Here is a 15,392-nt window from a genome sequence, read left to right as displayed (position 1 = left end):
TTATAGAATGCTGTAGATAAGCCCTGAAAGGCAGTGGCTGTAACTCGTGACAGGTTCCCTTTAAGCAAATTTTCTTCAGACTGAGGGAAAGTCCTTTAATAACACATGGTCTTATGTTATAGTTAAAAATCTTTATCTGTTCCTATCACATTCTAGGTTGTCCATAGAGACTTGAAACCAAGTAACATCCTTTATGTTGATGAATCTGGAAACCCAGATTCCATAAGGATCTGTGATTTTGGATTTGCGAAACAGCTGCGTGCAGAAAATGGATTATTAATGACCCCATGCTATACGGCCAATTTTGTGGCCCCAGAGGTAATAAAAGGTTTTTGGAAACTGCGCTTATAAGCAAAGAATACAAATGAGTCATGCAAGGAGACTTTATTATTGTGCAATTTGACTAATGTTTTGTAGGTGTTGAAGAAACAAGGATATGACGAAGGATGTGACATCTGGAGTCTGGGAATTCTCCTTTACACCATGCTGGCAGGGTAAGTATATATGTAGAGGCACTAGCAGTGCATTGCAAGCCATGGGAGCTCCTGGCCCACAAGGCAAGATCTTTACCAGAGCTTACCACGCATAACATACTGCTAGATAGGTGTATAGAGAAGACTGACTAACATATAAATTGGGCCAAACTCAGTCTGGTCATATTAGGCAATTGGGTTACGTCAAATGCTTACTAGGCTGGCAGGCTGGGCCCAGGTACCAGCTAACATTTCCTAGTCAAAATAGTAACATGTTTACTGCGGTTATTTTTCGGTTTAGAGTTGGCTATGCTGTGACATTAATTAACCCCTTCATGACCCAGCCCATTTTGACCTTAATGACCTGGCCAATTTTTGCAATTCTGACCAGTATCCCTTTATGAGGTAATAACTCAGGAACGCTTCAACGGATCTTAGCAATTCTGAGTTTGTTTTTTCGTGACATATTGGGCTTTATGTTAGTGGTAAAATTAGGTCGGTAATTTTTGCGTTTATTTTTGGAAAAAAAAAACGGGAATTTGGCGAAAATTTTGAACATTTCACAATTTTCAAATTTTGAATTTTTATTCTGTTAAACCAGAGAGTTGTGACACAAAATAGTTAATAAATAACATTTCTTGCATGTCTACTTTACATCAGCACAATTTTGGAAACAATTTTTTTTGCTAGGAAGTTATAAGGGTTAAAATTTGACCAGCGATTTCTCATTTTTGCAGCAAAATTTATAAAACCATTTTTTTTTTTAGGGACCACCTCACATTTGAAGTCAGTTTGAGGGGTCTATATGGCTGAAAATACCCCAAAGTGACACCATTCTAAAAACTGCACCCCACAAGGTGCTCAAAACCACATTCAAGAAGTTTATTAACCCTTCAGGTGTTTCACAGCAGCAGAAGCAACATGGAAGGAAAAAAAATGAACATTTCGGTTTTTAGTCCCAAAAATGATCTTTTAGCAACAATTTTTTTATTTTCTTAAAGGTAAAAGGAGAAACTGGACATCGAAAGTTGTTGTACAATTTGTCCCGAGTATGCCGATACCCCATATGTGGGAGGGAACCACTGTTTGGGCGCACGACAGGGCTCGTAAGGGAAGGAGCGACATTTGACTTTTTGAATGAAAAATTGGCTCCAATCTTTGGCGGACACCATGTCGCGTTTGGAGAGCCCCTGTGTGCCTAAACAATGGAGTTCCCTCACAAGTGACCCCATTTTGGAAACTAGACCCCCAAAGGAACTTATCTAGATGCTTAGTGAGCACTTTGAACCCCCAGGTGCTTCACAAATTGATCTGTAAAAATGAAAAAGTACTTTTTTTTTTCACACAAAATTTATTTTACCCTCAATTTTTTCATTTTCACATGGGCAACAGGATAAAATAGATCCTAAAATTTGTTGGGCAATTTCTTCTGAGTACACATATACCTCACACGTGGAGGTAAACCACTGTTTGGGCACACGGCAAGGCTCGGAAGGGAAGGAGCGCCATTTGACTTTTTGAATGAAAAATTAGCTCCAATTGTTAGCAGACACCATGTCGCGTTTGGAGAGCCCCTGTGTGCCTAAACATTGGAGTTCCCCACAAGTGACACCATTTTGTAAACTAGACCTCCCAAGGAACTAATCTAGATGTGTGGTGAGCACTTTGAACTACCAAGTGCGTCACAGAAGTTTATAACGCAGAGCCGTGAAAATAAAAAATCTTTTTTTTCCAACAAAAATAATTTTTTAGCCCCCATTTTTTTATTTTCCCAAGGGTATCAGGAGAAATTAGACCCCAAAGTTGTTGTGCAATTTTTCCTGAGTACAATTATGCCCCATATGGTTGGGTAAACAACTTTTTGGGCGCACGTCGGGGCTCGGAAGGGAGGGAGCACCATTTGACTTTTTGAACGCAAGATTGGCTGGAATCAATGGTGGCGCCATGTCGTGTTTGGAGACCCCCTGATGTGCCTAAACAGTGGAAACCCCTCAATTCTAACTCCAACACTAACCCCAACACACCCCTAACCCTAATCCCAACTCTAGCCATAACCCTAGTCACAACCCTAACCCCAACACACCCCCTAACCCCAACCTACCCCTAATCCCAACCGTAACCTTAACTACAACCCTAATCCCAACCCTAACCACAAGCCTAACACTAATCCCATCACAACCCTAATTCTAACCCTAACTCTAATTCCAACCCTAACCCTAAGGCTGTGCCCACGTTGCGGATTTGTGTGCGGATTCTTCCGCACAGTTTTGGAAAAATCCGCAAGTAAAACGCACTGCGTTTTACCTGCGGATTTACCACGGATTTCCAATGTTTTTTGTGCGGATTTCTATTGAGGAACAGGTGTAAAACGCTGCAGAATCCGCACAAAGAATTGACCTGCTGTGGAAAATACAACGCAGCGTTTCGGCGCGGTATTTTCAGCACCATGGGCACAGCGGATTTGGTTTTCCGTAAGTTTGCATGGTACTGTAAAAGTGATGGAGAACTGCTACGAATCCGCAGCAGCCAATCCACTGCGTATCCGCAGCCAAATCCGCACCGTGTACACATAGCCTAATTCTAAGCCTAATTGCAAGCTTAACTCTAATTGCAACCCTAACCTTAGTGGAAAGATAAAAATAAATATATTTTCGTTATTTCATTATTTTCCCTACCTATGGGGGTGATAAGAGGGGGAGGGGGCGGGATTTATTTACTATTTTTTTTTTCATTTTGATCACTGTGATAGAACCTATCACAGTGATCAAAATGTACCTGGAATGAATCTGCCGGCTGATTCGGCGGGCGCACTGCATAGTGCGCCCGCCGTTTTGGAAGATGGTGGCGCCCATGGAGAAGACGGACGGACACCGGGAGGGACACCGGGACTCGGTAGATATGGGAGGTGAGATCGGACCACGAGGGGAGGACTGAGGGGAGAGGAGAGCAGCGGAGGACAGGACGGAGGAGAGGAAAGACTGACGGTGGTGGCAGATCGCTGCCGGCAGTCGGGGGCAGAGGCAGATCGCAGTCTCCAGCCATGGCAGATGAATATTGCAGCATCAGCCATGGCTGGATTGTAATATTTCACCAAGTTTCGTTGGTGAAATATTACGATTGCTCTGATTGAAAGTGAGACAGTCACTTTCAACAGCCAATCAGAGCGATCATAGCCACGGGGGGGCAAAGCCACCCCCCTAGGCTCAAGTACAACTCCTCCTGTTCCTGCAGGTCGGGCGAAATTTCAGTTAACTCTTTCACCCGACCTGCAGGAGTGTGATTATTCTGTAACACAGCATATGCGTCACAGGTCGGATTGGCACAGACTTTCATGACGCATACGCTGTCACAGGTCGGGAAGGGGTTAAAGATGATGTCTTGGCATTTTTTTCCCTAATTCTGCCTAATTATGATTGTACTGTACATTTTTTAATTACTTACTCATTGCCTTAGGTCCCGGTTTCCAGCTCTGCTTCGGTCCCCTTCTGGCCCTCATGATTATGGCGATGTTGCTTTCCTAGTGTTTGTTATAGGGCTACACTGAGAAAGCAATTCCCGGTCCACACGTAAAACCACTCAGATTTCAGGTGGCGTGGGCCAAAAGAGGACTGCAGTAGCGCTGGACATCGGGGAAGACTATGACCAGAGGGTATATTGATATACATTAGAAAATTGCAGCAGAAAATAGCAGAGACATCTACTTAAAGAGTAACAGTCATAGTAATTTTTATTTAGTTAGGTGAGTATAGGCTTTAATGTATCGGCCTCAAACATTTAGATCAATAAGAGGTTGTTCTAGTAGTGGAGAAACCCTTTCATGAAGTTTTCTAGGAGGGTATAGGTCCTACATAAGTAATTTTGGAGGAAGCCCTGTTTGTATCAAATTGTCCTGAAGATTCTGTCTGTACTGCAGTGAGATTTTTAGATAATTTATTTTATGCTGACAGATACACTCCATTTGCTAATGGCCCAGAAGATACACCAGAGGAAATATTGGCACGCATTGGCAGTGGAAAGTTTACGTTGAGAGGGGGAAACTGGAACACTGTATCAGCATCTGCAAAGGTATTTAGCCCACTAAAATGCGTGGGGGGATATATGTAGCTTGAAGGGAATCTGACAGCAGAACCTACCCCTAGAGGTTATTTGGAGCATTCCTAATACCTTATTTTAATGATTCCCTGTATTGCAGTACGGTGGCTCGGTGGTTAGTACTGTAGCCTTGCGGCTTTGGGTCCTGGGTTAAAATGCCACCAAGGACAGTATCCGAAAGGAGTTTGTATGTTCTCCCCTTGTTTGCATGGGTTTCTTCCAGGTTCTCTGGTTTCCTCTCACACTACAAATACATATTGTTAGGGAATTTAGATTGTGAGCCCTAGTGGGGACAGTGCACATAATGTCTGTAAAGTGCTGTGGAAATAATGGTGCTATATACATTCATGGCCGAAAGTGTTGGCACCCTTGAAATTGTTCCAGAAAATGAAGTATTTCTCTCAGAAAATTATTGCAATTACACGTTCTGTTATACACACACGTTTACTTATTTTGTGATTGGAGCAACACAGAAAAAAAGGCAAATTGTACATAATTTCACACACAACCCTAAAAATGGGCCAGACAAAATTGTTTGTACTTTTAACTTAATATTTGCACACCCTTTGGAATAAATAACTGTAATCATTCGCTTCCTATAACCATCAACAAGCTTTACACCTCAAATGGAATTGTGGACCAATCTTCTTTTGCAAACTGCTCCATGTGTTTCATATTTGAAGGGTGCCTTCTCCCAACAACAATTTTAAGATCTCTCCACACGTTTTCAATCGGATTTGAATCCAGACTCATTGCTGGCCACTTCAGAACTCTCCAGCTCTTTGTTTCCATTCATTACTGGGTGCTTCTTGAAGTATGTTTTGGGTCATCGTCCTGCTGGAAAACCCATGACCTAGGACGTAAACCCAGCTTTCCTACACTGGTCACTACATTGCGACCCAAAATCCATTGGTAATTTTCAGATTTCAAGATGCCTTGCACACAATTCTCGAGGCAGTGAAGTAACCCCAAAACATTTTTGAACCTCCACCATACACCATATTTGACTGCAGTGCGCAGGCGCCGGGAAAGGTCAGAGAGGCCCGGCGCCTGCGCACTGTAGTACTTTGCTCTGCCCTCAACAGGGCAGACAAAGTACACCTGCGCCGGAGCCGCAGCGTGAAAGCAAGAAGAGGACGTCCTCCTATGAAGATGGGAGGCCCCGGACCGGACCGCGACGCCCATCGGATCGGACTACCCACCCAGGTGAGTATAATCTAACCGCTTTTACTCATCTTTCAGGATACATCGGGGGCTTATCTACAGCATTACAGAATGCTGTAGATAAGCCCTTGATGCCGGTGGGCTTAGCTCACTTTCGATTTTGTGGGTGACAGGTTCCCTTTAAGTGGTCTTTTCAGAGCAGAAAATTCTTCCTTAGAAGACCCCGAGGGAACAGTAGATAGGATGATGGGAAGAGGAAGGACAAGGGTTATCTCTTCGGAAACTCCTCTCAAGATAAGAAATCCTCAAAGTGACGGTTTTCCCCGGGTGGGGGGAAGATTATCCCGTTTTCTTCCGGCCTGGGAAAAGATCTCAAACAGCCCTTGGATACTGAATCTAGTTGGAACAGGCCTTGGGATAGATTTCCATTCCCTCCCCAGAATTTTGTCATGACTCCCTTGCGATCCTCTCCACATGAACAAGAGGCCCTAGAATGCGAGGTTATGAACCTAGTAAGCAAAGCTGTTCTTCAAGAAGTCCCTCAAGAAAGGAAGGAGGGATTCTACTTCCCATTGTTTCTGGTGGGCAAACCAAATGGGTCTTACTGGACAATCAAACTTGCGGAAACTAAACGGCTATGTGAGGGCTCAAAAATTCAAGATGGAGTCAATAAAGTTGACAGTCAAAATACTGTATCCGAATTGTTTTATGATGGTTCTGGACCTCAGCGATGCTTACTACCATGTTCCCATTCACAAAGACTCCCAGAGGTTTCTCAGGCTAGTGGTTTCCATAAAAGGGGAGATAAGGGACTTCCAATACAAAGCCCTCCCCTTCGGGTTATCAATAGCCCCTCGGATATTTACCAAATTAGTGGCAGAAATAATGGCGCACCTAAGAGAACAGGACATTTTGATAGTCCCTTATCTGGATGATTTTTTGGTAAACGGCGACTCAACTCAACACTACAGAGAGCAGCTGAACAGGGTGACGACTACCTTAGTAGACCTGGGCTGACTCCTAAACCTCCAGGAGTTAATATTGGACTCTCCGAAGCAGGAGTGCCGTCTTCCAGTACAGAAAAAGGGAAAAATATAGACCTGGTGTCGAAAGCCTCACAGAGCCCTTCCATGACTTTGAGGAAGGTCATGTTCCAGTTGGGTTCACTTTCCACTTGTTTACCAGCAGTTCAGTGGGCACAGCTACACACCCGGGACCTCCAGTGGGACATTCTAAAGAACCAGACCTCTTTAAAGGGTCGCTTAGAGGGACACATGACTCTGTCTTTAACCGCTATTCATTCCCTGGATTGCTGGAGAGATATCAGCAATCTGTCCAAAGGGGTCCCTTGGGTGATGGAGGTGTCCAGGAAAGTTACCACAAACGCGAGCCCCACAGGATGGGGGGCTCACCTGGGCGACAGGGTTACTCAGGGGGTTTGGAGAGGCCAAGAGCTCGAGGTATCATCAAACCAAAAAGAGTTATTGGCAATAAGTTACTTACTGTTACAATTCCTGGATATCCTACAGGGTCATCACGTGCGAGTGTTTTTGGACAATCGGGTAGTAGTTGTCTATCTAAACCATCAAGGGGGAACCAGGTCCCGGGCCCTAATAGACATAACAGCCCAGATTTACAAATTGGCAGAAAACAATCTCCTATCCCTATCGCACTACACATTCGGGGCGTAGAAAACCAAAAGGCAGATTTTTTGAGCCGCACTCAATTAAGACAGGGCGAGTGGGCTCTAAATCAGTCTGTTTAATTCAGTTTCCTTGACTGCACCACGAGAGAGGGGATCCGCCCTTTTGGGACAGGAAACCGACAGACATAAAAGGGCGGCACCTCTCTCCCGCATCAGTTGGTTTCCTGTCCCTGACAGAGGAACCCCTTCAGACGTACCTTGTGAAAAAGGTTGAAGAAAGAAGATAACCCAGTCCTGGCAGGCCAGTCCAGGTAGCGGGGGTCCCCTGCCTCGGCCTGTCCAGTGTGCTGGAAGCCCCACACGGCAGGGACACTGCTTGTGTAGGCGACAGCAGAGGTAAGCGGCCTTCAGGGGAAGTGCTGACTTCGAAGTGGCCCATCGTCGCAGGTGCTTGTAAGTCTAAGCTCCGGGGGGGCGATCTCCTGAGGCTGTGCTGGTGGGGGCATTCCAAGGCAGGTCGAAGTTCCCGACAGCAGGGTCAACAGTGTGCATCAGTCACAGTGGCGGTGGGGTCCAGTATGTCCGCTGGTGTGTCGGGTCGCGGCCGGCTGTTCGCGGCCGGAAGGGGCGGTCCCTGATGATGTGGCGCGGCCTGGTGTCGCAGCCAGGCATGCGTGGTCCGAGCCGCGAGTGGTGATCACTCTGGGCAGTGCAGATGCCGGGACGGAGGATGGCTGGGGCTTACGTCTGGACCAGTAGAAGGACCACCTTTCGGCTGTGGGCACGGTCTCGGGAGGGGGAGCGACCTCCAGCATGCATCATAGTTCCGGGCAGGCCACCTGGATTACCTGCAGTCCCCGTCCGGAGGGTGGTACCTTGGGTTGTGTTCGAGTTGTAAAGAGGGCTGCAATGGCTGCCAGGTGCTTCTAGACCCATTTTTCAATATGGAGTCACCGGAGCAGGAAGCGCAGCAGCACTCGCCAGAGCAGCAGCATCAGCTCTGAGTAGCCTCACGTCAAAATCTCTCAGCGACGATCGAGTGGCAGTAGTCGCGCTGGTGGAGCTAAAATCAGTCAAAAGTCCAGACCGAACAAGTCCTCAGGCCGTAAAGTTGCATCACCGGCTGGAAAGGACCCCCCACAAATTATGGTACTACTTACTACACGTCACAAGTAAGTGATCTACGTGAAAGTTCACTTGGTGATGTACTGTTTCTCCTTATGACGGTAGAAAATGTTCCACTAAAGCTAAGCACAGAGTGTTCCACTCCCGGATGGCCATGAAAGGAGGCTGTGCAGACCTTGCATACAGCATTTAGTAGCGGAGGAGTCCCCAAACCTTACTTCCAGCCTGAGGGACATGGTCAGACAGGTGATATGGGGTTCAGTTAAATTCCTATCCCAGAAAACAGGGCTTAAGGGGAAAGAGCCCAGGTCCCCAGTTTCAATTTCGGAGTCGGACTCAGGTGAACTAAGTTTAAACTCTTTCCCCCCTCATCCTCTTCATTTTAAGAGGCCGAATCAAGACGTTCCTGTTTCTCACTGGATAGAATAAATCGACTTGTCAAAGCGGTAAACCATACCATGGGGATTGAGGAACCCCGGTCAGAATGGTCCATACAGGATGTGATGTTTAAAGAGCTAGATCGGAAAACTCGAAAATCCTGCCCTGTGATCGATAAAATAAGCTCTCTGATTACACGTGAGTGGAAAAAGCCCGAGAGAAAGGGTTCTCTTCCACCAGCATTTAAGAGCAGGTACCCATTCGATGAAGAAGCATCATCCTCGTGGGATAAAGCCCCGAAACTGGACGCGGCAGTCGCCAAGGTGTGTAAAAGAACCTCCCTTCCATTTGAGGACTTAGGGAGTTTAAAAAGACCCATTAGACAGGAAGGCCGAAATGTTTCTAAAGGGTACTTGGGAAACGTCAGCGGGATCCCTCAGGCCAGCAATTGCGGCCACTTGCACTGCACGGTCTCTAATGATATGGCTAGGCCACCTAGAGGAGCAGCTTAAAGAGAGTCCGTAGGGATGAGATCCTATCCTCCCTCCCTATAATCCAGGAAGCGGCGGCCTTTCTTTCAGATGCATCGGCGGACTCCGTAAAGTTAGCAGCCAGGACTTCGGCCTTTTCCAACGCGGCCCGTAGAGCCTTATGGCTGAAATGTTGGCCTGGAGACATGCAGGCCAGATCAAAATTATGCGTTATTCCATGTGAAGGGTGCATTTTTTGTGGCCCAGTACTCGACGAACTGTTGGAAAAAGAGGGCAATAATAAAAAAAAGAAAAACCATTCCCTTACCTGGGAAGACCCTCATACAGGCAGGATTCTAATAGAGGGTGGTTTATCCGTAGAAGGTCAACCAGGGAGAGGACCAGATATGACCGTAACAGGAAGAAAGGTAGAGGGTATATGTTCAATTCCTCTCGTGACCACAGAAAACCACATTGACTACCGGACCAGCTTTCAGCCTTCTACCCTGCCTGGTTAACAATTTCAAACAGCCCATGGATTCTCAGCATTATCAAAACGGGGCTAAAATTCGAGTTTCAGAGGACACCTCAGGACAAATTTTCCTTACTCCTGTTTTTCTTCTACAGAATAATTGGCGCTGGAATCTGAAGTCCGGGAACTTCAACAGAAGGGGGTCCTGGTAAAGGTTTCTGCAGTACAAAGAGGTAAGGGGTTCTACTCCCCCCTCTTTCTGGTCAAGAAGCCAGGTGGCTCCTTTTGTACCATCATCAATTTGAAGGGCCTAAATAAATTCCTACTGGTCCATTCTTTCGAAATGGAGTCTGTGAAAACAGCAATAAAACTACTGTTTAACAATTGTTTCATGGTAGTCTTAGATCTTAAAGACGCCTATTATCATGTTCCGATACACACAGACCACCAACAGTTTCTAAGAGTAGCAGTTTCCCTGGATTGAGCAGTAGAACGCTTCCAATTCCAAGCGCTCCCCTTTGGGGTTGCTGTCGCCCCCCGTGTTTTCACTAAAATAATGGTAGAAGTCATGGCACATCTGCATAAGCAGAATGTATTAATAATTCCCTACCTGGATGACCTATTAATTGTGGGGTATTCAGAATCACACTGCACGGCCCAATTTGGGAAAGCAACATCGGCCTTACAGAAATTGGTTTGATTATTAATTTTTAAAAATCTCGATTACAACCCTTAGAGGTGCAAGACTTCCTGGGTCTCGTCCTAGACTCCAGAACGCAGGAATGTCGCGTACCACAGTCAAAGGTGGATAGTATTCGACGACAGACACTCAGGGTGATTAATAATCCGTCAGTCACTGTAAGAGGAGCAATGTCACAGTTAGGCTCACTCACATCATGTATTCCGGCAGTTCTCTGGGCCCAATACCACACCAGGACACTGCAGTGGGATGTACTGTACAATGCCCATCGTCTAGAGGGCCACCTTGAAGGTAGATTTTCCTTGTCCACTGATTCTATACAGTCCTTACGTTGGTGGTTACACATACCAAAGCTACGTAGAGGTGTTCCCTGGATATCATATATCTCGAATAGTAACTACGGATCCTAGCCCCAGGGGCTTGGGAGCACACATGGGGAGTAGGTGGGTCCAGGGTTTATGGACTCAATCTGAACAAAACTTCTCATCCAACCTAAAAGAATTGTTAGCGGTAGAACGGGCTCTAAGTAGTTTCCTTATATCCCTACAGGGCCGGCACATCAAGCTATTTTCAGACAACCAGGTAACTGTAGCCTACATTAACCATCAAGGGGGGGACTCGGTCCCCGTCGCAAATGGAAGTTGCGGATCGTATCTTTCAGATAGCCGAGGTTCATCTACTGTCACAGCTCTTCATATAAAAGGAAAAACACAATATCATGGCAGACTACCTAAGCCGCAACAAACTCAAACAAGGGATTGGGTGCTAAATCAGGCCGTCCTCAATCAGATCGTGCAATTCTGGGGGCTCCCAGATATAGACCTTTTTGCCAACAAAGAAAACCGAAAGCTGCACCGATTGTGCTCCTTGAATCCCAGAAAGAATCCATATGCAGTGGACGCTCTCCTAATCTCATGGCACTTCGATCTCGCTTATGCCTTTCCCCCACTAAACCTAATCCCGATAGTTCTGAAGAAGATACAGGAGGACAGAGCCCAGGTAATCCTGGTAGCCCCATTCTGGCCAGGAGACCATGGTTTCCCTCGCTGAGGAAGATGTCCGTTTCCAAGCCTTGGATTCTTCCGGAACTTCCAGATCTCCTTTCTCAGGGCCTGATTCTCTATCCACGAGTGTCTAATTTACATCTGGCAGCGTGGAATTTGAAAGGGCACTACTAAGGGGGAAGGGGTTTTCCCGGGAACTTGTTGTTAATACATTGCTAAAAAGCAGAAAGGTTTCTGCAACAAATATTTGTCAGAATTTGGAAGAAATTTTTGGCAGTTTCGGGAGCGGAGATTTGCCAAGGGGTCTGTATTAACCAAGTTTTGGAATTTCTGCAGAGAGGATTAGAAATGGGTCTAACCACAAGCACTCTCAGGGTTCAAGTGTCGGCTCTAGGGGCACTGTACAATAGTAATTTAGCCAGCAATTACTGGGTAGCTAGGGTCATCAAGGTAGCAGCTAGATCCAGACTCATTGTTAAACAAAAATTAGTTCCATGGGATCTAAACCTTGTACTTTCAGCATTAACAGAAGCTCCGTTTGAGCCTATTGACTCTGCCCCGATAAGAATGTTGTCCTTCAAACGGCCTTTTTAGTCGCCCTCACATCTGCAAGGAGGGTTAGTGACCTACAAACTCTCTAGACACCCCCCGTACATCCAGTTTAGAGATGATAGAGTGATTCTAAAGCCTGATCCGCTTTACCTTCCAAAAGTAGCTTCAAAATCTCATTAAATCCCACTAATCAAATGGAACATAAACTCCATTCTTTAGATGTAAGAAGATGTCTTCTTAGGTATATTTCAACAACAGACTCTTGGAAAAAAGGTAATTCCTTATTTATATCCTTTCAAGAGGTTAGGAAAGGACTTGGAGTGTCCAAAAACACCTTATGCAGATGGATAAGGGAGGTGATTTCTTTAGTTTATACAACAGGTGGCGTGGAAATCCTGGAAGGTATAAAAGCTCACTCCACTCGAGCCATAGCAACATCCTGGGCAGAGAGGTCAGAGGTATCGATTGAGAACATATGTAAGGCGGCCACATGATCCTCTCACTCTACTTTCTTTAAAAACATTATAGACTGGATCTGGGTGGCTCCTCCACTCTCATGTTTTGAAAAAGGGTGCTTGATGCAGTGGTCCCTCCCTAGACTCTTTCGCTTCTCTGTAAATCTCTTGTGGTGCTGTCATGGCGACTGAATAAATATGAAAGTTACTTACCGGTAGCGGTGTTTTTCACGAGCCCATGACAGCACCCTTATATTCCCTCCCTTTTTCGTATGAATTAACACCTTTTTTCCCTTTGGATCTTTAAGTTTAGTCACATGGGTGAAATATACTGTGTTTAAAGTTAATAATGTGCTACTATCCAGGGAGGTCCTCTCATGCTCTGTAATCCAACTGATGAGGGAGAGAGGTGTCACCCTTTTTTGTCTGTAGGTTTCCTGTCCCCGAAGGGCGGATCCCCTCGTGGTGCTGTCATGGGCTCCTGAAAAACACCGCTACCGGTAAGTAGCTTTCGTATTTTTTGATTGTGGAATTGTGGGGGCTCCAGGTTATAGTTCTTTTTGCCAATGTCAACAACAAAAAGGTGGAAGTTTTTTGCTCTCTAGATCCCAGAGAGAACCCTCAGACATAAGATGCTTTCATGATCCCATGGACTCAGAGCCTGGCATATGCCTTTCCTCCTGTTGTCCTCATCCCAGCGGTTTTATGGAAAGTCAAGGAGGACAATTCGAGAATACTGATAGCCCCCTTTTGGCCAAAAAACTTGGTTGTCCTGGCTGAGGATGTTTTCAATCACCGATCCTTGGGTCCTACCGGAACTTCCAGACCTTCTTTCTCAGGGACCGGTTTTCCACCCTCAGGCAGCGAACCTTCATTTGACAGCATGGAATTTGAAGGGGCATTGTTGAGGGATAGAGGTTTTTTTTCCAAATTTGGTTTCCACCCTGTTGAAGAGTAGGAAAATTGTTACCACAAGGGCTTATGGTAAAACCCGGAGAAAGTTCCTATCCACCTCAGGGGTAAGAGTCCAGGATGGGGTTCCTATCACTGCAATCCAGGAATTTCTGCAGAAGGGGTTGGAACAAAAGTTTGGCAACCAGCACCTTAAAAGTACAGGTGGCAGCACTAGGGGCACTATATAATTAAAATATACCAGGCAATCCCTTCACTAAGATTGTAGATGATAGGGTTATTTTAAAACCTGACTCTGCCTACTTGCCTAAGGTAGCCTCTCATTTCCACAGATCCCAAGAGGTAGTCCTTCCTTCCTTTTGTTCTAACCCTAAGAATAGGGAACAGGAAAGATTCCACACCTTAGATGTTAGGAGTTGTCTGGTTTAGTCCACCCAGGGGTGTAGGAAAGGAGGACTCAAGGCCTCCAAGAGTACCTTGGCAAGATGGGTAAAAGACGCAATAGCCTTGGCCTACTCGTCTAGTGGGAGATGACAGGGAATTAACCCCATATATCAGGTCTATTAATAATTTGTTTTTATTTGTCTATGTCAACCAAAGGCAGGGTCCTTCAGGCACAATAAACAAAAAATAATATCTACTCTAGCATCAAATGTCAAAAAAGGGGGGAGAGAGAGAGAAGGCATGGGGAAAATCACTTTATAAATACAAAAACTTATTTATGCAAAAACTTTTTTATGTCGTGTAACAGTCATCTTATGAAGCTCATTCCCTATGTCCTCATTCCACTCCCCTCTGACATCAATGCCATCTACAAAAAAAACAAACAAAAAGAGCATGCCAATTATCACACACTAAAAAACACCATAACATATACATAAAAACATTAAATAACATTTCAGAAAATGCCGTCCAAGAGGATAAAAGGGGTTAGGATATACAAATTTGTAAATTATAATCCACATTAAGTCCCCTAGGTTGTAAAGTCCCCAGGGTTGAAATCCATTTCATTTCTGAGCATTTAGGTGAATGGTTGGACACTGTTTTACAACCTCTAGCGCAGAGGGTGCCGGGTTATTTAAAGGACTCTTGGGATGTTTTATACACGTTTGAAGGCGTGGTCTGGAACTCACATTGGTCATGGCTCACTTGTGACGTTGTCGCTTTGTATACTTCGATCCCTCACAAAATTGCTTTACATGCTATTCAATTTCATTTAACCAAATACAGTAATTTCTCCCTTGAATTGCAATCATTCATAATATCTGTCTTGGCATTTTTATTGTCACACAACTATTTTATGTTTGATAAAAAGTTTTTCATTCAGAGCAGGGGAGTGTCTATGGGGGCCAAATTTTCCCCTTCTGTAGCTAATTTGGTGATGGCATGGTGGGAAGACTGTTACATATATTCTAATAATAACCCTTTTTTTGAACATATAAAATATTATTCCAGATATATTGATGATTTACTCATTGTCTGGTCTGGTGATCACATTTCTTTATCACATTTCATTTTTTACATTAATAATAATCCATTTAATTTAAAATTTACTTATACTCATAATGATATATGTATAAATTGTTTGTATCTGACTCTTACAGGTACTCATGAGCAAATTATTCAAAGTCAAACTTATTGTAAAAAAAACGCAGGCAATACAATTTTACATGCTCAGTGTCAAGCTGCTGCAGTGCAGTACAGCACAACCTCCACCAGGGGGAACTTGATAGGGAAGCGAGACTGCACACACTGAGCAGCAGAACAGATGCCACCTAGTAGCAAGAGAGTAGTCAGAAAAGCCGAGTCAGAGCACAAGATAGCACGACAGTACAAAAAAGGATTTAGACAGAAAGGATAGTCAGGACGTAGCAACAGATCAGTAAACCAGGACGGGCAAAATACGGTACAATAGGGACAAATCGAAACAGAGTCAATAGCCAAGCCAGG

General features: G+C 45.0%; 1 protein-coding gene across 5 annotated transcripts in view; it reads left to right on the top strand.

Moving 5' to 3' along the window:
• RPS6KA1 (ribosomal protein S6 kinase A1) overlaps nt 1-15,392 on the top strand; it is a 416,175-nt gene that overhangs the window by 387,023 nt on the left and 13,760 nt on the right. For all 5 annotated transcript variants that reach the window (XM_077295711.1, XM_077295712.1, XM_077295713.1 and 2 more), the window contains 3 exons: nt 157-318; nt 418-494; nt 4,421-4,538. In XM_077295711.1, the coding sequence (XP_077151826.1) occupies nt 157-318; nt 418-494; nt 4,421-4,538 (357 nt within the window). The remainder of the gene's footprint in view (nt 1-156; nt 319-417; nt 495-4,420; nt 4,539-15,392) is intronic.

The sequence above is a fragment of the Ranitomeya variabilis genome, chromosome 3 (assembly GCF_051348905.1).
Source record: "Ranitomeya variabilis isolate aRanVar5 chromosome 3, aRanVar5.hap1, whole genome shotgun sequence".
Lineage (NCBI taxonomy): Eukaryota > Metazoa > Chordata > Amphibia > Anura > Dendrobatidae > Ranitomeya > Ranitomeya variabilis.
The sequence above is the reverse complement of the archived record's forward strand: the minus strand, read 5'-3'. Positions and strand labels throughout refer to the sequence as shown.